This window comes from Amphibalanus amphitrite, unplaced genomic scaffold (genome assembly GCF_019059575.1).
Source record: "Amphibalanus amphitrite isolate SeventyFive unplaced genomic scaffold, NRLGWU_Aamphi_draft 000001F_arrow, whole genome shotgun sequence".
NCBI lineage: Eukaryota > Metazoa > Arthropoda > Thecostraca > Balanomorpha > Balanidae > Amphibalanus > Amphibalanus amphitrite.
This window is the reverse complement of record NW_024881499.1, coordinates 2,464,048-2,487,841: the sequence shown is the minus strand read 5'-3', so window position 1 is coordinate 2,487,841 and position 23,794 is coordinate 2,464,048. Positions and strand designations below refer to the sequence as shown.

Below are 23,794 nucleotides of genomic sequence, written 5' to 3'. Positions count from 1 at the left end.
ATGTCGCTGCCCAAGTGGCCCACCAGTCAAAATTCCTTAGCCGAGGCCCTGCCTCTCTCTCTCTATCTCTCTCTCTCTCTCTCTCTCTCTCTCTCTCTCTCTCTCTCTCTCTCTCTCTCTCTCTCTCTCTCTCTCCTTCTTTCGCCATTCTATATGACGATCAGTCGTCAAGCTGTGTCATAAAATGTCACGTCACAAAAAGAGTTGTGATGTCGTAATTGCCGACGTCGTTGTCTCACGCGCTGTCTCTAATTTTTCATCAGTGGCAATTCACGATGACTGTGTAGTCTCCTGGCCCCACCCGCTGTGCTAATCTCCGGCACACAGCGTCAGCGTGGACACGGTGCTTTCCTTGTAGACGGTGTCACACCTGTCTATAAAACGACCGCGTGTGTGGTATGATCGGTACTATCCTGACTGATTGACTCTTCGCACTGTCATCGCGCTGGGCACGGAAGCTAACCGCTAGGCTGCAGTAACGTTTAGGTGGGGCATTTGCAGCGCTGTTCATTTACTGCTGTGGTCTTAGTTTTAACTTCATTCGTGCATGGAGCTCTGGGATTTTCGGCGTTGATTGGGTAATGTCCCACTCCCAGTTCCTGTTACAAGGAAAACCTCTAATTGCTTACGTTGCAGAATCAGAAACTCAAAGGAATCCCTGGACGCAGAGATTCGCCCAGATATGTTTGCTCCGACCACAAGCAACTGAATTCCCAAAACCGCGCCTGTTTCCACATTCACTTTCCTCCAAATTACACAATTCGCCAATGAAATCCCCGGCGTCTGAAGAAGCAACCCACCACAGCCATTCGAACTATCGTCAACGCAGTATACCACCACAGCCCCAGCCGAGCACTCGCCAATGCGGTAACCACTGCATCCAGCCGAGCACTCACCATGTCCACGTCGATGTTGTAGAGCTTGGCGAAGACGAAGACGCCCGGTGCTGTAGGGAAGGTGCCGATCAGGAAGCCGTAGTCCTGGAAGTCGCGAATATTCTCCCCCGGGGGCGGAAAGTGCACCAGCAGGCCACGGACAATCAGCGGCAGGAAGAAACTGAAAATAAAGAAAGAGAAAATGAACTGATAAAGTTGCCAACACAATCTAAAGGACGGTCTTGTCAAAGTCAACATATTACTTCATTTAGTGCTGTTTCTATTGGGATAATTCGTTGTTGGACGCTCCCTCACCATTTGACGGAGATCAGGATCAAGGGCACCAGCAGAGTGGAGCCCTTCATCGACTTCACCTTGCCCACCATCTGAATGCCGAGCATGAACAGCGCGGAGGCGGAAAACGCCTGGCCCAGCACCTGAAACACCGCGAGCATTGAGCAAGGTCAGACGACCCGTTTCGGTCGCGTCATATGACGGATAGCGGACCGAATTCGATAGAAAGAGTGTCATTGCGTGGATCCAATCATAGTCTCATGGATACAATGACATGATTTATAAGTTAACAACACTTACATATAACTCAACTACAGAAAACATATATGTAATGATATCAACCTACGAATCATGCAACCATTTAAAGGTCCGGGTACACTCACTACTCATGCTTACCTTGAGGATTCCCTCGAGGATGTTTGGCAGGCAGTGGTCGAACACGCCGTTGGCCACGATGCCCAGAAACGTCATGAAGACGACCGGGTTGGTGCCGATGCCGGTGAGCACGCGCTGGCCGGTCTCGAACCACGAGGAGGACACCTTGGCCGCCGAGCGGGCGCGCTGCAGCTCAAGCAGCAGAAAGCCGATGGGGTTGAGCAGCATCAGAGACGAGGGCGCCGCCAGGTACAGGTAGCTGGCGTAGTCCGGGTGCGTCTTGGCGTACAGCGCCTGAACTGAGGTGGGAGGTGGGGTTCAGACACGAAGAGAGAGAGAGGAGAGAGAGAGAGAGAGAGAGAGAGAGAGAGAGAGAGAAAGAGAGAGAGAGAGAGAGAGAGAGGAGAGAGAGGGAGAGAGGGAAGGACAGCAAGAGTGAGAGAGAAGGACAGAGACACAATGAGCTCATGCCACGCTTTTCTGGTTGATAAGCAAATTATCAAAAACTATGCCGATCAGCTTTACCAAAAAATAGAAATAAAAAATACACGAATAAAGCCGATGAGCATTGAACATAATACAATTTAGCCTGATTGCAGCATGTCTCGTATTGGGTCACAAGGTATGTAGCGTATAACAGAAAAGATACTTTTCCATTCTCAAAGGACTAAAGAATAAACTGATAATAGGTATGTAGAGACGTGCTTAGAATAGATATTCATATTGATAAGATTGACAGCTTTTGGGACAATACAATATGGTTTTAGGACAAACTCTCTTGTATGTAAAATAATCGAAAAGATAATAAAAAAACACATACTGGCACATTTGGAGCGAGAAGCTCTTCTGTTGCCATCTCAACACGGGTTTAGAAGTGGTCGTTCATGTTTGACAAATTTATTAGATTTCCTTGAGCATGTAACAGACCTTGTAGATAGAGGTAAAAATGTATCAGTAGTCTATTTAGATTTTTGTAAGGCTTTTGATAAAGTTCCCCATAGAAGATTACTAACATCATTAGAAATTCATGGACTTAGCGGGGCTTTACTCAACTGGATTGAGAGCTGGTTATTAGCACGTAAACAGAGAGTAATACTTAACGGACATGAAGCGGATTGGAAGGATGTTAGAAGTGGTGTACCTCAGGGTACGGTCCTAGCCCCTTTATTGTTTATCATTTTTGTAAATTTGATAGACTCGAAGCTAACGAGCAAACTTTGGAAGTTTGCCGATGACATTAAATTAGCAAGGGAAATTACTTCCGAAAACGACAAGAAAGCACTACAATTAGATTTGAATACTCTTCATGATTGGACTCGAGAATGGCAGATGGAATTTAATATAGAAAAATGTAAAGTCCTCCACTTGGGGGGATATGGTGATGATCTATATAACATAAATGGTGAGACACTTCGAAATGTTCATGAAGAAAAAGATTTGGGGGTTTTGATCACAGATGATTTGAAATTTAGCCGCCATTGTCAGGAGGCACGGAAAAAGGCCCTTAAGATGTTGGGAATTATAAACAGAAATGTCACTTATAAAAGTAAGGAGGTCATGAAGAGACTTTACTGTGCCTATGTTAGGCCACATTTAGAATATTGTGCACAAGCTTGCCATTCTTCTTTTAAAAAAGATGTAACATTATTAGAACGGGTTCAGAGAAAGGCAACTAGGATGGTGCGGGGCTTAGCTCAAATGAGTTACAAAGATCGACTTGTGTCACTTAACATGTTCTCGCTAAATTACCGGAGAGTAAGAGGAGATTTAATCGAACTGTTCAAGATTTACAAGGGTATTGACAAACTTGACTTTCAGAATATGTTTACAATAAATTCGCATTCTACGAGGGGACATAAATGTAAACTGAAAAAGAAGTATACAAGAACGCGCTTAAGACAGTCTTTTTTCACCAGTAGGGTCGTAGATATTTGGAATGGCTTACCATCTTTGGTTATCGATAGTTCCTCCATCCAGCAATTCAAGAATGGAATTGATTTATTCTTTGCAGAAAGTGGTCTAGTTTTTGACACTTGAAATGAAATCTAAAACTTTTTTTTCTTTTTTTTTCTTCTTTTTTATTCGTGTCGGGATATTTATGAAATGTAGTGAAAGGAGATTGTTTATCGATGTATGTGAGATATGTCTGATTCATGTGAGTTTATGTGCATTGATTTACATGTGCGTGTAACCTTGTTGGGCCCATGTGGCCTGTTGTTGCATGGAAATATATGTTATGTTATGTTATGTTATGTAAACTGTTATAATCTGCATTCAGCATCGCAGAAATGACAGATCGACCTAAATCCTAGCATGCCGCATCCAGATAAAGGCAAGCTTTACACATCACTGCCGGTGATGCGCTTATGTTCATCGATCCAAGTCACCGGCGTCACAGCCAACCACATGGCGTACCTACCGACTGAAACACTGCCGATATACAATGTTTGAGCCATGCAGAAAATGTCATGGTTGAGCGGTATTGGTAATCGCCAATGACTGAGCTATGCGCCCTGTCAGAGCCAGCCCAAACATCTGTGGAATATTATCCATGACGGTCCCGGCCGCATTTCAGCAGGTTTCTCAGCCAGCCGGTGGCACCGGGAGCCGAGCGCCGACCACGACTTACCGAGAGGGTAGCCGAGCGCGAAGTCGTTGGACTGCGTGCAGAAGATGCCGTAGAGACCGGCCCTGCCGACGTTGGTCGGGTAGGACGCCACCGCCGTCACCAACACCACCAGCACAAACACCAGCGCCTTGGCACCGTACAGGATCACCAGGAAGCCCCAGTTGACGTCCCTGTGGGGGAGAGCGGGGTTTGGTGTCAGCGGCGGCCCTGGGAACCGCCGGATCAGCACGCGATCCTCTGCTGACTTCCCTGATCCTCTGCACACCTTGGCACTTACAAATGACGCATAGCGTGACAAAGCGGCAACCCATGAGGATGCGGAAGGTGCAGGCATTGTTGGTCGTCGCTTCCAGCTGCAAACATCTTCATCCTCATGAATACTTAGGTGTGAGAGAGCTAAAAACAACATTTAAACAGTTCGAATGTTCGAAATACGAGCTCAGGATATGATATATCGTACGCTGGGTGTTTTAGAACGGTTTTCCCCTATGCAATAGTTTAGTAAATAGCAGTGGGTGAATGCCGGTGAGTACAGAATGGTCTTGAACTGCATCATGCTGACATTAGGGTAAAGCCACATTGTAAACGAGGCCGTGTGCATGCTCGTGTCAGGGTCATAAATAATGAGCAAGCTCTTGTATTGCTACCCGATTATCCCCCGTCTTAGGACACATCAGTCGAAGACATCCCATCACATTTTCGGTCGCCACACAGCCCCTCCCGGCGGCCCGTCACTGGGCGGCCCGTCACAGACGCGTTTCTGGGAGTTTCCGGCCTCCTTCCTGGACGTGGGCTCGCCGATATCCGGGTCAGCGGCGATCTCAGTCAAGGTCTGCCGGTCCGCGCGGCCGGGCGGGCTCTGACCGCAGCCGCCGGGTCGCCGCGCGGCCTGTTCTCAATGTCAGGCGCCGCCGCGGTCGCCACCGGCGCCCGGGAAGACCCGCCGACGAGGGCCGCTCAGGGGAAGTGATCGCCTCACGCAGCCGCAGGTACGCAGTGCGGGCACCTCACTGGGACAAGGCCCGCGTCTCTCTGGAGTCTGGACCCTGCCAGGGTCGCGGCTGACTACCCCCGCTTCTGGGCTGCGTGGGCTTGGACTGTTTCTGGGTCAGTGTGCGGGTCATTCCGTGTCTGGTGTGGGTGCCGGAGGCGCCGGTGGGTGCGGCCGTGGGGAGACAGTGGGGTGGGGGACCGCCGGGTCAACTGGCTGATTGTGATCTAGGGGTCTGTAAACTTGTCACAACTGTGCCAGACATGACTCGCCGGTCTGAGAACTTGTGCAAACCCCATCAGCGCGCCACAAGTCTGTCTGAGTCGCTTGTTTTGTTGTTGTTGTTGTTTTTGTTTAAGTGAAAGGTGCTACGAGTCACAGAACAGGGAAGCTGAACATGTCGTTAGTCGTTGCCGACTAAGATATCCCATCAATACCTACGCATTATTTTGTATCATTATCCGACATCTGGTATAATTTTTCTTGACTTTACTCGATGCAACAGCCAACAGGAAGGTTTTGATTCAAACAAGTTTGCGTAGTGAAAAACAAAACAGCCTAAAAAAAATCATTAACTTCGTCAAACCCTCACAATCAGCGCATTTTCTTGCAAACTTAAGCTCAGGGCAAAAAAAGTTTCGAGGCTAATCCCAGCTTATATTCTGCCTAGATGCTGATGGACTCAACAGTGCCACGCACATTAATCCGATGTGCAAACCACAGGACCGCCATGTGCGTTGGGTCACACGTTGGGACTTGGAAACATTCATGCTTGAAAAATGCAGCAGCTACAGATAAGTGTCGTGGCTTCCTGGCGATCAAAACCTGTAATCTTCTCTATTACATGCGTAGTAACACAACTCAGATGCCGACTCAGACTTCGAAAGTTTATCACCAAACTCATCAGATAAATCCTTCATGCTTACCACTGTAAAACAGCAATAGAGCATGGTACTCCCGACAAGAGCAGAGTCTTATGACATACATGTCAAAGACACATGTGTCCTGGGGATTAGCACAGTGACCGCACCGACAAGCGCTCAGCGCCCTTGCCAACAGAGGATGGGAATTGTTACGTCTGTACCTACTCTCTTTTCTGCCTCACCCGATCGCCTGCCGATAATTTCATCTAAGGCGAGTAACGAAATAAAATTACTGACTCACCTGAAATTTCTGTCACACCGAAATTGACTGAATTTCAATTTCTACTTCCAACTGAATATTCCGTTAGTCGCCCCGCCCTGACGTTTAGAGAGCCCGCTCGAAGTACCGATGTAATTGGGAAGCATACTACAACACAGCTAGATAAGAATTCCACGATAATAAATGGAACAAGTGAAGGGCTAAATAGGATAATTACGGAGCGAGCGAAGCGAGCGGAGTCTTTCCTTAACGGAAATTTCTGAGTATGAGCCGGCCGGCCGGCCGGCCGTGCGGACGCTTTTGCGAGGCTTATATCTCAGCAACTACTTGACCGATTTACACGCGGTAATTTTTGTATGGTAGCTTCATTCCTTCTACCAAGTATTGAACTATTCCCGATGCATGTGGGTGACCCCTTATGCACGTGCCACGTGCAAAACGAAGAGGTGTCAGTTTTGTAATTGTTGCAATATCTCGGTAACTACTTGGCCGATTGCGCTGAAAGTTGGCATGTAGGTAGGCACCCTCTAGGCATTGCATATCCGTGTGCCAGAGTTGGGGTGCTGCTGCACGTGCGCACGTGCAGGGGTCGTTTCCAGATCTCGAGAACGGCTGGACCGATGGCGCTCAAATTTGGTACACGGTTAGGGACCAGTTAGTAGGGTGCCGTGCACAAGTCAGTTGGGACCCATTTTGCACGTGCGCACGTGCAGGGTGCCGCTTCCAGATCTCGAGAACGGCTGGGCCGATTGTGCTCAAATTTGGCACATCGCTAGAGATCGGTTAGTAAGGTGCCGTACACAAGTCAGTTGGAGGTACCCCCTCGAAATTTCGCACGTACAAGGCCCACCCTCTCGCTCGCTCCGTTAGTCGCCCTAAAAGGCGTTATACTGGTGCTTAAAATGACTGGATTTGGCGCTAAAACCGTATCATTACGGAGCGAGCGAAGCGAGCGTAGTCTTTCCTTAGATTAACGGAAATTTCTGAGTATGAGCGGCCGGCCGGCCGGCCGTGCGGACGCTTTTGCGAGGCTTATATCTCAGCAACCACTTGACCGATTTACATGCGGTAATTTTTGTAGGGTAGCTTCATTCCTTCTACCAAGTATTGGACTATTCCCGATGCATGTGGGTGACCCCTTAAGCACGTGCCACGTGCAAAACGAAGAGGTGTCAGTTTTGTAATTGGTGCATTATCTCGGTAACTACTTGGCCGATTGCGCTGAAAGTTGTCATGTAGGTAGGCACCCACTAGGCACTGCATATCCATGTGCCAGAGTTGGGGTGCTGCTGCACGTGCGCACGTGCAGGGGTCGATTCCAGATCTCGAAAACGGCTGGACCGATTGCGCTAAAATTTGGTACGCGGTTAGGGACCGGTTAGTATGGTGCCGTGCAAAAGTCAGTTGGGACCCATGTTGCACGTGCGCACGTGCAGGGTGCCGCTTCCAGATCTCGATAACGGCTCGGCCGATTGCGCTCAAATTTGGCACATCGCTAGAGACCGGTTAGTAGGGTGCAGTGTACAAGTCAGTTGGAGGTACCCCTCGAAATTTCGCACGTGCAAGGCCCACCCTCTCGCTCGCTCCGTTAGTTGCCCCAAAAGGCGTTATACTGGTATATTCAGTTTTAATAACAACTGATGGAGATAAAGATCATTTCTCTCTATCTTTGTTGGGGCGTAAAAAGTGTGCGGCTATCCAAAAGTAGCTGACAACCGCATTGTTCGATCATTTTAGCTCCAATCAGTTCCAGGCCAGTTTTTATACGGCCGGTGGTCAGCCTGAGGCCATGGACTTCCTGATGGAGAGACCTTGTAGCCACCTGTTATCGGTCCTCTTCCCCGTTCGGCCCGCCTTCACTTCTCTCCCAGCGGCCACATTGGAGCTCCTTTCATTCGTGTAGTCATGCGCCAGCCAAATCGCACGTGTTAACCCTCGCCGGCACAGGCCATTTTGAGTCCTTCGACGGCACAGGGGGGGGGGGGGGTACGATCCCCCTCGTGTTTGGCCCCTGATGGAGCTAGAACTTCGCAGAAAAAACGAGCGTGTTGCCCGTCACGAGAGGAAGCCAATGATACCCAATTTTAAGGTCCTAGGTCATCGGTTGACCTTCCAGGTCAGGTCAATGACCCAAAAATCGGGAATATCGGGACCTATTAGAAAGTCGTTAAGTGTGGCTACTAAGGGGTTTCCAGGGTGCTGATCACGAATATCGTGCTAGTTTTGATCACAGATGATGTCGTTAAGCGTTTAGACCAGGTCGAGTCAGGTCAGGTCAGGTCAACCGGTAGGGGTCGTGACGGGTATTTGTAGTACCTGTCATCCGCCTCTGACAGCTTCGTAACATGTTACGAAGGCACCAAAACTACTTCGTAAATGTTCAAATGGTTGCTAAATTCGAATTCAGCTCCAAAAACTAGCCTAGAAACATGTAAAACTCGAAAAAGTGAACCGAGGTAACCAAAGGTCAATGACCTGACCCCTGACCTTTAACCCTAGAACGCCTAGGGGGGGGGGGTTGTATCAACCCCCCCCCCTGAGGTTTTTTCGAAGTGCACGCTAAACGGCTTGTCGTAGCGGGCTGAAATTTTCAATACCCTCTGGGGCAACCTTTGCGCATCTTTTGCCGAAAAAAAATTGATCGGGTCATGTCAGGTCACGGAGTTATGACGTCATAAGAGGTACAGCCTCCGGCCGACAGTTACCAAACGTGTGCGCCGAATCCCTAGGTTTTCTGCCGGTGATACCCACATTGTTTGATGGATCATGATGAAACTTCCCATGCATGTTGGGGCAAGCATTGGCTATCGTGTGGTGCAAGAAAATTGACCGGGTCAGGTCAGGTCACGGAGCTATGACGTCACAAGAGGAACAGCGTCCGGTACTATTTTTGAAAAGCGCCCGAACCACTATTTTGCTAATTCTTGTCACCTCAGTGGGAATATGCAGCAATATTAGCTTCTATAGGGAGCAAATGGACCTCCCAAATCCAAAAATACAATCTGAGGCCTGTTTCACTAACAAATAAAGTGTGTAATTACAAAGAAAAAACTTGAGTTTAAAAGAAATAATTACCAACATTTGAAATTTGGATTTCACGAAACCTTCGGGCATAAATTTTGAGTTTAAAATTTACCAACTTTTTTACAAGAAAAAAGTTTGTAAGAAACATCGAAATCGCAAACTTTCTGTTTCACGAAGACCAAAAACTTGAAAGAAAACGTTGTACTTACAAACCCGAAATTCCAGTGGCCCTTACGTTTGGAATTTTATTACTTTTTGTGCAATGATGCAAAGCAATCAATTATTTAAAACAAATATGATATGCTGAGTCATTATATGTTCTTTTTCACTTAGCACATTCCCTACGAACTAGCTACGAGCAATAAATAAATATCGTCATGTTTTGTCATTCGCGCGCCGTAATTGCATTCAACAGTCTTCTGCTGTCAAATGTTTTACGTGTTATTTTCTTTCAATAATAAGATATTGTGAACTATCATTTATACCATTCAGAAACAGCATCATTATTTTTAATTTATTCCTGCAATTTCTGATATGAATACTAGACATAGTTTGATAAAAAGAAGCAATATCTGTAACATGTTATAGTTCTTGATTAAAAACAATTTTACTGTTTACAAGTTTATTTACCAACTCTTTTTACCGGAGGTGCCGCTGGTGATGAAGTTTAGTGAAATCCGATTTTACATAGTTTGCAAAAGTAGGGTAAGGTGCCTAATTAGCGACCCCCTTAATTTGAACCGTCATTGCTCACGCTCTGTGGGTGCCACTGTATTACTGGCTTGATTTTCGGAGAGATCGTTCATTTTTCTATTAAAATATAGTCATTTTCTGCCCCAATATTCACTAACTTACTTGTAGTGAGCATTTTGGCAAACCATTGCAAAAAACGCTAATAGGGAACTCTTCCCGATTAGCGACCGGGGAGGGTCGCTAATAAGTCTATGGGTTTCCCCATATTAAAAATGGCAAAAAATGCGACGCCTGAAAACATGAAATATGATCTCAAAAAGGTAACCTATACGCAAAGCACTCAATCACTCGAACAGGAACGTTTATCCAACACATTTACGTAAGTAAAAACTGATCACGTGATGCACCGAAGGCGAAAAGAAGGCGGAAACCCAAATTTTGCGGGCTATCTCGTATGATATTCGAGGCCCGCGCTGAATTCGGCACCCCTGCAGTCGGTGACGACATTTGGCATCCCCTGCCACACATTGCAAGCTTCAGCAACACCTCATTTTCATTTCTCTCTTTTCCCCTTTCTTTCCCTTCTTGAGCTATTTGCGACCATGTCAGGCGCAAATAGGAAATATGAGTTGCGACACATTTTTAACCGCCATGCTGTGCACAGTTGAGCGATTCACTATGGGAAAACGGCAATCAATTGAAAAAGGAATGTCGATTCAAAATAAAAAAGGTGCATCATCCTAATGTGCATCGCTTTTCATCAGAGAGGGCCCAAACACACACGTTTTGGATAAGAAACTTAACATTTTTATTTAAACTCACCTGAAACGTCCCACCAGAAACATCGACGACCGGGAAATAATTTATTTTGATAACCAAAGTATAGCTGACCTTTTGACGATGTTTTTACCCCGTTTTCTCCTGCCAGTTTTTCTGTAGGGAGGTAGGTCGCAAATCGGAAAGGGTCGCTAATTAGGCACCTTACCCTACTTATGAATTGTAAAGTTCAAACACTTGTAATCGCAAGTTTTTAGTGAAACAGGCCTCAGATTTCAAAAATTTAAATTTTGATTTTTCGAATTTCTGCCGCCGACTGTGACCTTGCCGACTTCCGGCGCTCCCAACGCGCCATTTTTAGAGCTAGGGAAACGAAATACATACCAAACGATAGAGAATTGATCAAGGAACACGATAGTGAAGGTTTCAAGTCGATATCTCCCACCGTTTTGCTGCAATCGCCGCGGAAAGTTGAAAAAGTTTGATTTTTTCGGAAAATTTGACCTTTGACCGGTCATAAGTAGGTCAAATGTTGACCTAGGACCAAAAAATATACCACCAATCGCGAGATCTCGTTGAGAGCAATCCCTTGTTTTTTTCCGCTAAGCTCTACGACATTCCGTTTCGAAACGCCAGGGGGGGGGGTCGTAACAACCCCCCCCTGGTCGTTCGTGTTATGAGAAATGGCCTGGTCGTGCGAGGGTTAAGTGACCTTGACACCCACCCTAATGCATGGGAGTAACATCAAATCACATGTTTGAACGCTGGAAACCACGAAAGGACTGCAAACGCGCGGCTAATGCGAGCCGACATACGCCGAATCGCGATTCCGGCCAAACATGATCTTGGAAAATAGGTCACAGGTCAAAGGTCATTTGATTCAGGGTCATGAAATTCTCAGGGTAGGTGTAAAATTGATCAATGCGAGGGTACTGAAAGTTTTGTTGCGATCAGGCGCTTTTTACGCGAGTTATTTGCGAAAAACCTAGGGGGGTTGCATCAACCTCCCCCCCCCCCTGTGCCGGCGAGGGTTAAGGAAACTTCTTGTCTCGAAATATCGCAAAAAGGTTATCTTATGGATCCCATTCAGTACTTACCCGAAGTTGAGATTTGCCAGTGACAGAAAGATAAGCGCAGGCAGTACGAAGTTGCCGACGAATTTGTTCAGTCCGGATATCTCATCTGGACGTATGAGCCCCATCCGACCGGCCAGATATCTGTGTAGAATAAAATACCAGAACCTGAGTCAAGAACCAGAGCCTGGTAAACCCAAGGTCGAGCACACGAACACTTAGAGTCGAGCTTTTCGGCAATAAGCACACTTCCCTGTTCTTAGCAATTAGCATAATAACGTGGAATCCGGGGGTGACCTATATTTCAAATCTGATTAGACAACAGACAGGAAACGTCAGGAAGCTATTTTTAGTTTGAATATACCTATTTTATTTGTTGTCAAATGAGACTGTAACTAGAAAGTGCGACACCGTTTGCACAGACCACGGTGAAGTGTTCGGACATGGCTCTGACATTGACCTGACCCCTGGAAGGTGGCTCACCCGCAGAGGATGACGGCGAAGCACTCTGCGATGGCCGGGGCCAGCCGCTCCAGGGTCGAGGTCGGCTCCTCCAGCTCGCCGGAGTCCGGAGTGGAGCCCAGGGCCGGCCCGGACCCGGAGCTGTTGGACGCACCCTGCGTGTTCCCATCGCGTTCCGTCTGAAAATCGTGGACAGAGGTTAACGGCGAACGGCGGATAGCGATCAAAGAGCCGGCGTCCGAAATCCTAACGCTCCTAGCCGCCGATCCTGTCATATTCTCATGTCCAGCGAACGGTGCTCTGTGGTGACGTCCGGTTGCGTTATCGTGAGGTACGGATCACTACTTGCTGAATCTGGTGGCTCTGCTCGTTCGGGAGTCAGTCGTGAGAGGGAGCTCAGAGCCTGCTCCGATCACTGCCGCGGTGACGGTCAGACACTCGCAGCAGGATGGGGGTGAGTTTATCTGTTCGGCGTTCTGTTTATCTCAATCCTATCGGTACGTTCCGTCCGTTATGAAAATATTGAATGGGTCTGATCAGGAAAAGCAAATTGATAGTTACGGCAAATAGTGGTTTGTGTAATTCATCGGCGCTGTCCAATAAATAATAATAACAAAAATAATGATTGGGAAAACATCGATGGCAATGATCCATGCTATATACGGGCTACCTGTATTTCAAAAGTAGAGCAGCTACATTTATGTGTCGGTCTTAATTAACACGGTTTCTATTTATGGTCAGGTGACTATGACTGTTTTATGCTTTTGGTAACGGTTAAATAGTTATTCAGCGCACATGGCCTACGAAGCCACACATGTGCAACGGACCAAGATCGGCAGCAAGTGCCGAGTTATAAAGTGAACGCCTGCTTAGGCATGCCTATACCTACTTGATATGTAATGTTTGATACTCGTATGCATGCACATTGCACGTTCGCACGTGCGCGCAGACTGGAATTAAACATTGGTACTTATAGCGATCACAATTCATTTTTAAATCATATAATGCACAATTATATTAATAACAGCTGAATTCAAGCTTTCCAATGGTGTTTCAGAGGTAAAGATAAATATCTGAGTAATGACATGTTAAACATTGGTCTGTGAAACAAAGCGCTGAATACATTATTTCTAAAACCATGTCCTGCAATGATCGTGTCGACAAAGAACCATGCCTGCATCAATGGCTCGCCAGATATTGCATACGATGGATTATAATCCGTTCAGATGTCCCCAGAATAGTATCACCATTAGATTTACAGGTAGCAAATCTGTCATTTTTGTTCCTGCACTAATGATTACAAGAAATGGGCTTTCCGACAGTGATGTCACTGATTTTACATAACACATTCCGTCAGTAGACGTCTAATGCCACAGCCAGTTTCTGCCATTTGGATTTCTCCCGAAGTTTGAGATGGACTGGACGCAAGTGCAACAGCTTGCATAGTCAGTGTGTGTGTTTGTGTGTGTAGATAGCGCATAGGTGATGGGTATGGCTTCCCATTTGTGTGTAAGTCTAAGCGGTCATGCTCCTCAGCGCTGTAATGCAAGAAGTTATTCAACACTTTCGAGGACGTGAATAATTTTGTGACGATTTATCATAAAAAGATCAGAGGCGTGTTTCACTAAAAACTTGCGATTACAAGTGTTTGAACTTTACAATTCCTAAGTATTTTTGCAAACTATGTAAAATCGGATTTCACTCAACTTCATCACCAGCGGCACCTCCGATAAAAAGAGTTGGTAAATAAACTTGTAAACTGTAAAATTGTTTTTAATCAAGAACTATAACATGTTACAGATATTGCTTCTTTTTATCAAACTATGTCTAGTAGGTATTCATGTCAGAAATTGCAGGAATAAATTAAAAATAATGATGCTGTTTCTGAATGGTATAAATGATAGTTCACCATATCTTATTATTGAAAGAAAATAACACGCAAAACATTTGACAGCAGAAGACTGTTGAATGCAATTATGGCGCGCGAATGACAAAACATGACGATATTTATTTATTGCTCGCAGCTGGTTCGTAGGGATTGTGCTAAGTAAAAAAGAGCATATAATGACTCAGCATATCATATTTGTTTTAAATAATTGATTGCTTTGGATCATTGCGCGAAAAGTAATAAAATTCCAAACGTAAGGGCCACTGGAATTTCGGGTTTGTAAGTACAACGTTTTCTTTCAAGTTTTTGGTCTTCGTGAAACAGAAAGTTTGCGATTTCGATGTTTCTTACAAACTTTTTTCTTGTAAAAAAGTTGGTAAATTTTAAACTCAAAATTCATGTCCGAAGGTTTCGTGAAATCCAAATTTCAAATGTTGGTAATTATTTCTTTTAAACTCAAGTTTTTTCTTTGTAATTACACACTTTATTTGTTAGTGAAACAGGCCTCTGATCTAGATAATAATGAGAAATATAAATGAGAAATAGAAATAAGAAGAATAACTGTTGGTGTCTGTCCCAAGGTGAAAGCTGTACCTCTGCCTGACCGAGTTGCCGTCGGGCGGTGTCTGCCCGGACGGGCGCAGGGCCGCTCGGACGCGGCGGGCCAGTTGCGATCGAGCTGTACTGACGTGTGTTGCGCTGGCCGAATACAACTGCATCGCCATGCCATCGCTTCTTTACAGGTCACAACATATGACCTTATTGAAAGATTTAGAATAAAGACATTGGGTTATGGACCCAGATAAAGTTGAAGTTGGAAACTCACCACATTTATTTTGTTGTCGGTCTCACGGTTGGAGCATAGGTCCGTGATTTCAAATTCTCCGTAATGAATCACCTGAAAAAGAAACGTCAGTCAGTGGCTGGGAGCGTGCCCCAGCAGCTGGGATAGTCCAGGAAGCAGGCCAGATAAAAATGCATCCTATACTTGCTCCTCGCATCCTCCATAAGTAGCGTAAACAATAATCGTATATTGGCCCAAGTACAATGAACCACTATTATAATAAATGTTTTTTCCACGCTAAAATCTCACCAAAACTATCGGGCTGGAAAACATCCAGCACTGACAAATGAATCGGTATCCCCTGAACCTGACCACCTCCCCTTTTCTCTCTGTACCTGGTCCGTGCAGGAGTAGCCTCCGACATACTCCAGTCGACTGCCGTACCAGAGCACGTGGAAGTAGCTGGTCCAGAGGAGCCCTCCGAGGACCAGCACCGTCACCAGAAACCCGGGGACCTGCATGGTCACCTGCGGGAAGACCGGGAGGTCACCGCACTGACCCGGCGCACCGGGTCACCGTCAAAGGAACGTGGATGGCTGCGTCACCTGGGAAAGGGTCACAGGTCACCAACATTGACCTGGCGTACTGGGACACCCTCATAGGGGCACAGAGGTCTGTGGATGTCACCTGGGAAAGGGCCACAGATCACCGTACTGATCCAGTGCGCCGGGTCAACGTCAAAGAGGACACATGAAGGACCGCGTCTTCTGACGGGTCCGGCGCCATACCGAGGGACGGTCACATCTCAGAGACCGGTGTCATTTCAAGGACTAACAGCCATTTGACAGCCGTGTCTTCTGAGATCGGTATTACGGCCGAGGAGGACCTTTTTCCAGTCGTCTGTGAAGGCGCTAATGGGTCGTCTCGCTTCGGTGGGGGGGGGGGGGGGGGAGGGTATCGGGAAAACCACTCTGTCAGCTGACTGGACACTGTCTGGAGAGGCACAAAAACGAGAAATCATGGAATTCGGGTTCAATTAAAAGTTGGTGAAGATCGAGTGAACCGGTTTTATTTGAAGAACCGGTCCGTGTGTTCAGATGCTGTATACGGGTAAGGCTGGTCAAAATTATAGCAACACATGTATCGCTTCCCAGTACCTAACGAGTGATGACTTCACTAGAAATGGCGTAGGTGGACGGTGAACCACTACAACGCAGGCAAAACAAACAAAGGAAGTTTGTCACGAAAGCTGCCTTTCTTGTCTTGTTAGTCTTGCACTATGCATAGCGTTCAAAAGTCACCTTCAGTCAAATCGTTTCGTCTACATTGGAGGTCTGTTGCTTTGTTCGAGTCTCGCCGATACTGTAAGGTTTTGAGCTATTGTTGGCAGACTTTCAGCAAGTGCAGGTTAGCATGTTTTGATTGGAGTGCAGAAATGCACCTGACGGACCGCGCGGCGCCGTCCCCTGTGAAATGACCTCGGTCCAGAGGTCACTGGCCATACAGCAACACAGCTGTGGCAATATTGGTGCGAAACACCACATTTCTACAGACTGACGACTGACCTGATGATCCACATTCCAAACTGACACATCCCCTATCGTCCGTCAGGGGTGACCCGTCACATGCCCCGCTCACGCATCAGACGGGCTGGCTCCGGCCTGTGGATTGTGCCACCAGTCCACCCAGGTGAGCCGGCGTTCATTGTTCCGGCACCGCTCACACGGAACGTAATTAGTCGCGTTTTACGGCCACCGCCAGCCGTCCGTGGGTGTTACGTAAGGTCTTGGTTTGGAGTGACGTAGACTGATGTGTTTGACGCTTTGGAATTGATCTACGACGCTAGTTTTTCGTGTGAGGATGCCGAAAAACACCCGAACAGGCCACCTAGTGGAGGCACAACCGCAAATTAGACCCAGAAGTGTTATTAGAGAGGCATTATTGTGTTGTTGTTTTATGCTTTCTGAGTTCAAGACGAGGGAAAAGGGGTCGATCACCTCAGTCACCAGTATGTGTATTAGGGTGGATCTAAGAACCATGCATTTAACACCCTGTTTTCGAACACCGGTGTTCAATTCACAAATTGGCTGACTCCGTCATCGAACTGGGAAGGGGCCGTCCCGAGAGCCCTCAAGGCACCGGCACATACTTGCCAGTCAGATTAATTAATGACAATTTACCCCGTGCTTCTCCCAGTCCCTCCCTCAATGAGCACATAGCTTTGCGCTGCTGTTTCGCTTATTTACCTTTTCGATCAATAGATATGCTGCAAAGCAGACTATAGTTACAATATATTGCAAAAAATATTCCGGAGCTCTGATTGCATTTGTGTAGTTTTTTATATGTTGAACTGGATTAAATTATAAACTTAGATGTTTTGTGCACATCAATGCCTGTTTAATGCGCACATAAGCCGCATTTAAGGGTCGTGCAGATTTAATGTTGACTTGGTATGCTAGAGTGACTGCTGGACTTCCCGACACCAAGAGCTGACCACTTGGTTACATCGAATACGAGTAGCTCATATTTCCTTCTCCACAGCAGATCTTTGTTGCTGGGCGCGACAGCATGCCTTTTCTGACAAATTCATTTAGGGCCTTGTGACAAATTGTGCGTATTATGGACAGCGCCAAGCCTCATGGAGGACGATGTTCATTGTCGCCTTGCCCTAAACAATCAGAGGAGAGTGTGTGCGTTTTCATTATTCGTGGAGCGGTGACCGTTAACCCGCGCCCCACTGGGGGGGGGGGCTATTTATAGCCCCCCTCCCGTTTTTCTGCAATAACTTCTAAACCGCTTGACGTATCGACGCCAAACTTTCCGTACCTTCGGCTGCATAAATTTGACACCTTGGTCGGCCGGAAATGACGTCAGAGTGACGTCATGTTCGGCCGATTTCGACGCAAAACATTGAACCACGGCAATCGCTCCCAAGGGCTCAGTTTTTAAGCTAGATCCAATTTCTTTGCATGAGAGGACTAAGAATAGACTGCGCTATCAAACTGCTATCTCGGATTTTCGAAATTTTGAACATTTTGGAAATTTTATATAATAAAACTCAAAATTTACCTTTTTACATTTTTTTCAAAAAGTTTTTGCCTTTTCGAAAAAAACCGGAATATATGTGATAGAACGCGTTATTGTGACTAACTCTAGCAAGTTTTAGCTTATTATCTTCAAAAATGGCCAAGTTATAGGGGAAGGAGGGTGAATTGCGCCACCTTAAGGAAAAACGCTAATTGCAAGAAAACCGCTGGAGATATAAGCATGCACTGGTAACCATTTCAAAGAGGAGCTCATTGGCTACGATTTAAGAGCCTCCCGATCAATTAATAATGTTTCGTTTGCTTCTGACAGCTGCTTTTTCAGAAACATGCAAAAGGGCGCATTTGCCAACAACTGCTGTAAATTGCGCCAGGGGGATGGCGCAATTAGAACCCAATTGCGCCCTATATTTTACATGGCTAAGTGAATCAGACGGAATGCGTACACCCCGGCAGTCTAATGTCATTGCGGCTTACTTAAACATTTATAATGTTATTCAGGCTGGATGAATAATAAATGTGGATATAAATCGCGATGTCTTTTGCCCAGGTAGATAACTTTACATGTGTCCGTACGCTTGTAAAAGTGCAACGAAAACGTTTACTGTAACCGACTAGAGATATGTGAACGTATGCGCCTATACAGTTAAATTTTCAATCGGTTCTCTCAAAATTAATAATTTTATAGTTTTGACAACTTAATGACATCAGTTTTTACTTTTTCATCATAGCTGTCACTTCTCACGCCTGAGTCCATGTTGAAAATGTCGTATTTTGTCAATTACACCACAAGTCGTAGCCTAAATGGCAGCTGCATTATAATTTTGACGATAGAGATAATTTGCGGACTGACGACAGCGGGCTGCTCCCTTGCCTGACATAAAACTCCTTCTTTTTTTATATCAGTTAATGATGCATTCATACTGTCGTGATACAATGGCTACACCATTATTCTATTTGCGCCCCCCTGGCGCAATTGCCATGGGCGCAATTAAAATTGTTTTGATAAAAGCATAGAAGTTATCATAAAGATGTTGCAGGAAGTTTACGGTTTCAGTGAAATACAATGAAAAAAGGATTTTTCTTTCTAAATATCACTCTGAAAATCACACAAATATCGTAAATTTTTATAGCCAACGGTTCAAAATACTGCAAAAAAGTTAAGAAAACGCCATAACATCTTTAATGGCGTAATGAGCCTTGCTGATTGGCTTCATCAGAGTGTTTGGGCCATAAAATGAACAATCCAGTGGTGAAAATAATGTTTTCGAACACAAAATTCTAAACATGCTATTGAATCCGTGGGAATGTTGGTGGGCGCAATTGGTTAGGAGGGCGCAATACACCCACTTTCCCCTACGCATTATTGCAAAAAATTCACAATTATTAATTTTTCAAATCAATTTTTCAGCACGTATTCGACATCGTACGCCAATATAAATAGCACCATCGTGTTCCTAAGCTCAAATTGCATCCAATAGGCATTTTTTTCTGTTGAAAAATTATAACTTCAAAATTTGACCTTTTTTGACCTGAAAAGGACCTGACCTAAGCTAAATTCGACTCAAAATGACCTTGAATGACACAGACGACATCAAATTCGAAATCTTTGGCCTAAATGGACCATAAAACATGTGTCACGTGACCGACGCATGATATAATATTTTCGTGACCTGTGATGACCTGACCTTGACCTGAAAATCAAAGTACAAGTTTGGTACCCTCAGGGTATCTAGAGCATCTATTCACGAGTGTGTGAACCAAAAATGAGCCTGATCTGACTCGTAAGACGGCGGCCAGAGCCCAAAACGTGAACAAGCCAAAATGTTAATAATTTTTACTTTGACCTGACCTGTGACGTCATCGGTGACCTCGAGGTCAATGAAATTAGGTTTCGCTCGACAGTTTTTCCGGGGCTATCAGAAACCGTTTGAATTTTGACGATCGGCTCAGTAGTTTCGGAGTTAGGAGGGGGGGGCTATGAATAGCCCCCCCCCCCCCCCAGTAGGGCGTGTTATACACAGACCTCAGTGGGGCGCGGGTTAAACACGTCGCATAGAAATAAATTAACGGACTTTCACCAGAACAAGTTTTTTTAACGGTTCAGCAAGACATATGAAAGCGAACTCCAAAGGGGTTTGGGAAATCTGTGAAGATTTATGGAGATTAGGCTCCCACAGTGTCTCAAGCCAATTTTCTTGGTCCGTCAATTATCGAATGACCATCCTCTTCCCTTTGTTTTGTCGAAAAGAAAGCAGACCACGAAGTGATAGAAAAGTCACTTGGCTACAATCACGAAACATGCTACTTTAGGAAAAGTTTACTCTTCGGCGTATCTTGCTCCTCGCATTTCGTAAAATGCACCTTCATCTAATAATTCTTTCCCTCTCATAGGTATGTATCCCGTATTGTTTACGATCTTACATTTGGTGCATAGGTATTGAGCGAGATGCGATTCATGTGGAACTTGATGGATGACGGGAGATATTAATCGGATGCCAAAATTTCTGTATAATGATATCAAAGGTGTTGTTTTTGGATTTCGTGAATCTTTCCTATTGCATGAAATGCTCTGAATTTACTTGGCCATAAAGTCGGGTTTCGTATCCTTTTCATTTCTCAACATTTATTCTGTTTGTATTTAGTGTTTAGTATGTTCCCAATGTTTAGTTGACGTTTGGCTTGGTTTCGATTTGTCACTAATCTGAAGTTGACGTCACTGTGTTAGGGCGCTACTACGATGTGTGCCGGCGCCGCGCCGGTCCAGGAGCGGAGCGGGTAGCGCTCGGTCTATCCGGTGGCCGGGCCAAGGTGAACCCGTGGATCAGCCGAGAGACCGCGGGCAGGGGCGCGATCGGTGCGGACGACACGGGCTCATCGGCGCGGCCAGGACCGGCCCCTCCGCGCCGCGGAGGTGTGTCAGGTGCGTCCGGCGACAGACAACCGTCACATCAGACGGTAATCCGAGTCGGTACCCAATGGTAGGCCGTCATCACATGTGGGCTGTGAACGGACAGCCGTGTGATCTTCCAGGTATGTTTACATTCGGCAGCCTAAACGGATCTGGATGATGTCATGAGCCAATGCAGTTGCGTCTCCCTCATGCAATTAGGTAGTTTAGATGAAGTTTTATTAAAACCGGAAAATGTTATGCCCTGGAATAATTGTGAACAAAATTATCCTACGTCATACGAATAATTGTGGTTCATTAGAAACAAAGCCTTATTAGCAAGAAAGTCTAAAAATAGAACAAGTGATCAAGATGGGGATGAAGATTGTCGTTCATTCAAGTACGATATGATACGAGTAACTTGGACGTAACAAGACCGAAGGCGAAGGTTGTAACAGTTTAAGACGCAGAACTTAGCAAACCTTACGAAGTGCCGTACATTCCTATTCACGGAACATGGGCAACATGTACAACGCTGCTGTTGCCCGCAACTCTGTAGCTGAATAAATCAACTTATTCCCTGGAAGGTCCGAAATGCCTATGAGTAGAGTAGACATAAATACGTAAAAAAAAACATTTTGCATCCACTTGCCGTGAAACGCAAGTGTACTCAAGCCTCATGCTCCAAAATCCCGTTCACAGAACTTGGGCCGCTGGGAGCAGAAATGTTGTTCCATTCTATTTATTTTGCGTTGCCGGAAACATCTGACACCAAAATAACACCACGGCTTTTGGCAATATGACATAAGCTAAATTGTATTGAATCAAAATGGAAACATACAGAGCGGGAGCCACTGATCAGCCAAGGAGAACACGATATTGGGTAATGATAATCATTACCTTCTGATCATGGTTACAAATATGAGCACGTGACCAAGTCCGGACACTAAATTTGCAGAGATAAACTTTTAGTAACTTGAGCTGGTTAAGCATTGAGATCGAGCGCTGGCTAAACGAGATTCAAAGGCCAGCGAAAGTTTGCCTTACTGTTCTCTGATAACTTACGTACTCACTACTCTGGTGAAATATGATTTACGATCACCACTAAATGACCGTTTATGTAAACTGCAGCAGAAGAGAAGTCACTCAGCAACGAATACCGTTCAAAGGAGAAACGTAACGCCCTGAATTTGCATATAACCTCCAGAAATATTGCACAAATCTTACGAGTGTGGTGGGTACGAGGAGGGCGGTGGAATTTCAGAGCATCTCTCATTCATCTGCTGTCCTGTAAAATGCAAAGATTATTCTTCTGCACGCAGTAATAGCATTCACCTCTCTTCAATACTGTCTTATAACTTCGTGCATGTCAGGGTTACCTTTATTTAATCAATTTGATGCCTCCAAGGTTGTGAGGAGCACGTGCAGTTTTCGATCACCACTCACAAATCTTGACGTGCACCACAGCGACAAGTTGAGCGCGAGTGTCTGGCACGATGCTAAAATCGGCTCTCAAGCTATTCACCCTTTCGATGGTTGTTAACCCTCGCCGGCACAGGGGGGGGGGGTTGATGCAACCCCCCCCCCCCTAAGGTTTTTCGCGAATAACTCACGTAAAAAGGGGGCCGATCGCGACGAAACTGTCAGTACCCTCGCATTGATCAATTTTACACCTACTCTGAAAATTTCATGACCCTGACCCAAATGACCTTTGACCTGTGACCTCTTTTCCGTGACCATGTTTGGCCGAAATCGCGATTCGGCGCATGTCGGCTCGCATTAGCCGCGCGTTTGCAAGCTTTTCGTGGTTTCAAACGCTCAAACATGTGATTTGATGTTGCTCCCATGCATTAGAGTGGGTGTCAAGGTCACCTGAAGGTCAGGTCAGGTCATTGACCTTTGGTGACCTCGGTTCACTTTTTCGAGTTTTACATGTTTCTAGGCTAGTTTTTTCGCTGAATTCGAATTTAGCAACCATTTGAACATTTACGAAGTAGTCTTGGTGCCTTCGTAACATGTTACGAAGCTGTCAGAGGCGGTTGACACGTATTACGAATACCCGTCACGACCCCTACCGGATGACCTGACCTGACCTACCTGACCTGACCTGACCCGACCTGGTCTAAACGCTTAACGACATCATCTGTGATCAAAACTAACACGATATTCGTGATCAGCACCCCGGAAAACCCCTTAGCAGCCACGCTTTACGACTTTCTAACAGGTCCCGATATTCCCGATTTTTTGGGTCATTGACCTGACCTGGAAGGTCAGCCGATGACCTAGGACCTTAAAATTGGGTATCACTGGCTTCCTCTCGTGACGGGCAACACGCTCGTTTTTTCCGCGAAGCTCTAGCTCCATCAGGGGCCAAACGCGGGGGGGTCGTACCGACCCGATGTGCATCGATGCGGCAGGGAACAATTAATTACCTGAGGATTGAATGAAGGTAGATTTACTGGCAAAAATGACATTTAACAGCGTTCTATCCATATAGCATTGATACGCAATCCCGCATGGGTGTGATTATCCTTCACGGTATCATCTTTTATGCGATCCGACAAGACTGAAAACTGAAAACAGAGTTTAAGGTGAATTTAAAACTATGATATTCTACTATCCAGTTGGTTTAATGTATGTGCAAATTATTTCAACTACACCAATATTGTGAATGTGATACATAAATAGGTACACCAGTCACACAATGAAATGTTTGCAAGAGAAAGTGCTTATTGAGTAAAGATGAAGGGATGTTTTCATTCGCGTGCAATGGAACACAAATGAAATCGATTGCTATCCAACAGCCAGCTTTCTTCGCTTACTACATCACAATTGTATCAGCGGACGTCCAT

The 23,794-nt window shown here is 45.8% G+C and overlaps 1 protein-coding gene across 2 annotated transcripts in view; it reads right to left on the bottom strand.

Moving 5' to 3' along the window:
* LOC122389765 (integral membrane protein GPR155-like) overlaps positions 1-23,794 on the bottom strand; it is a 43,700-nt gene that overhangs the window by 19,650 nt on the left and 256 nt on the right. For both annotated transcript variants that reach the window (XM_043382156.1, XM_043382233.1), the window contains exons 2-9: positions 15,404-15,535; positions 15,051-15,122; positions 12,358-12,515; positions 11,899-12,018; positions 4,174-4,343; positions 1,566-1,843; positions 1,191-1,312; positions 897-1,056 (exon numbers count right to left, since the gene is read on the bottom strand). In XM_043382156.1, the coding sequence (XP_043238091.1) occupies positions 897-1,056; positions 1,191-1,312; positions 1,566-1,843; positions 4,174-4,343; positions 11,899-12,018; positions 12,358-12,515; positions 15,051-15,122; positions 15,404-15,529 (1,206 nt within the window). In that variant the 5' untranslated portion in view covers positions 15,530-15,535. The remainder of the gene's footprint in view (positions 1-896; positions 1,057-1,190; positions 1,313-1,565; positions 1,844-4,173; positions 4,344-11,898; positions 12,019-12,357; positions 12,516-15,050; positions 15,123-15,403; positions 15,536-23,794) is intronic.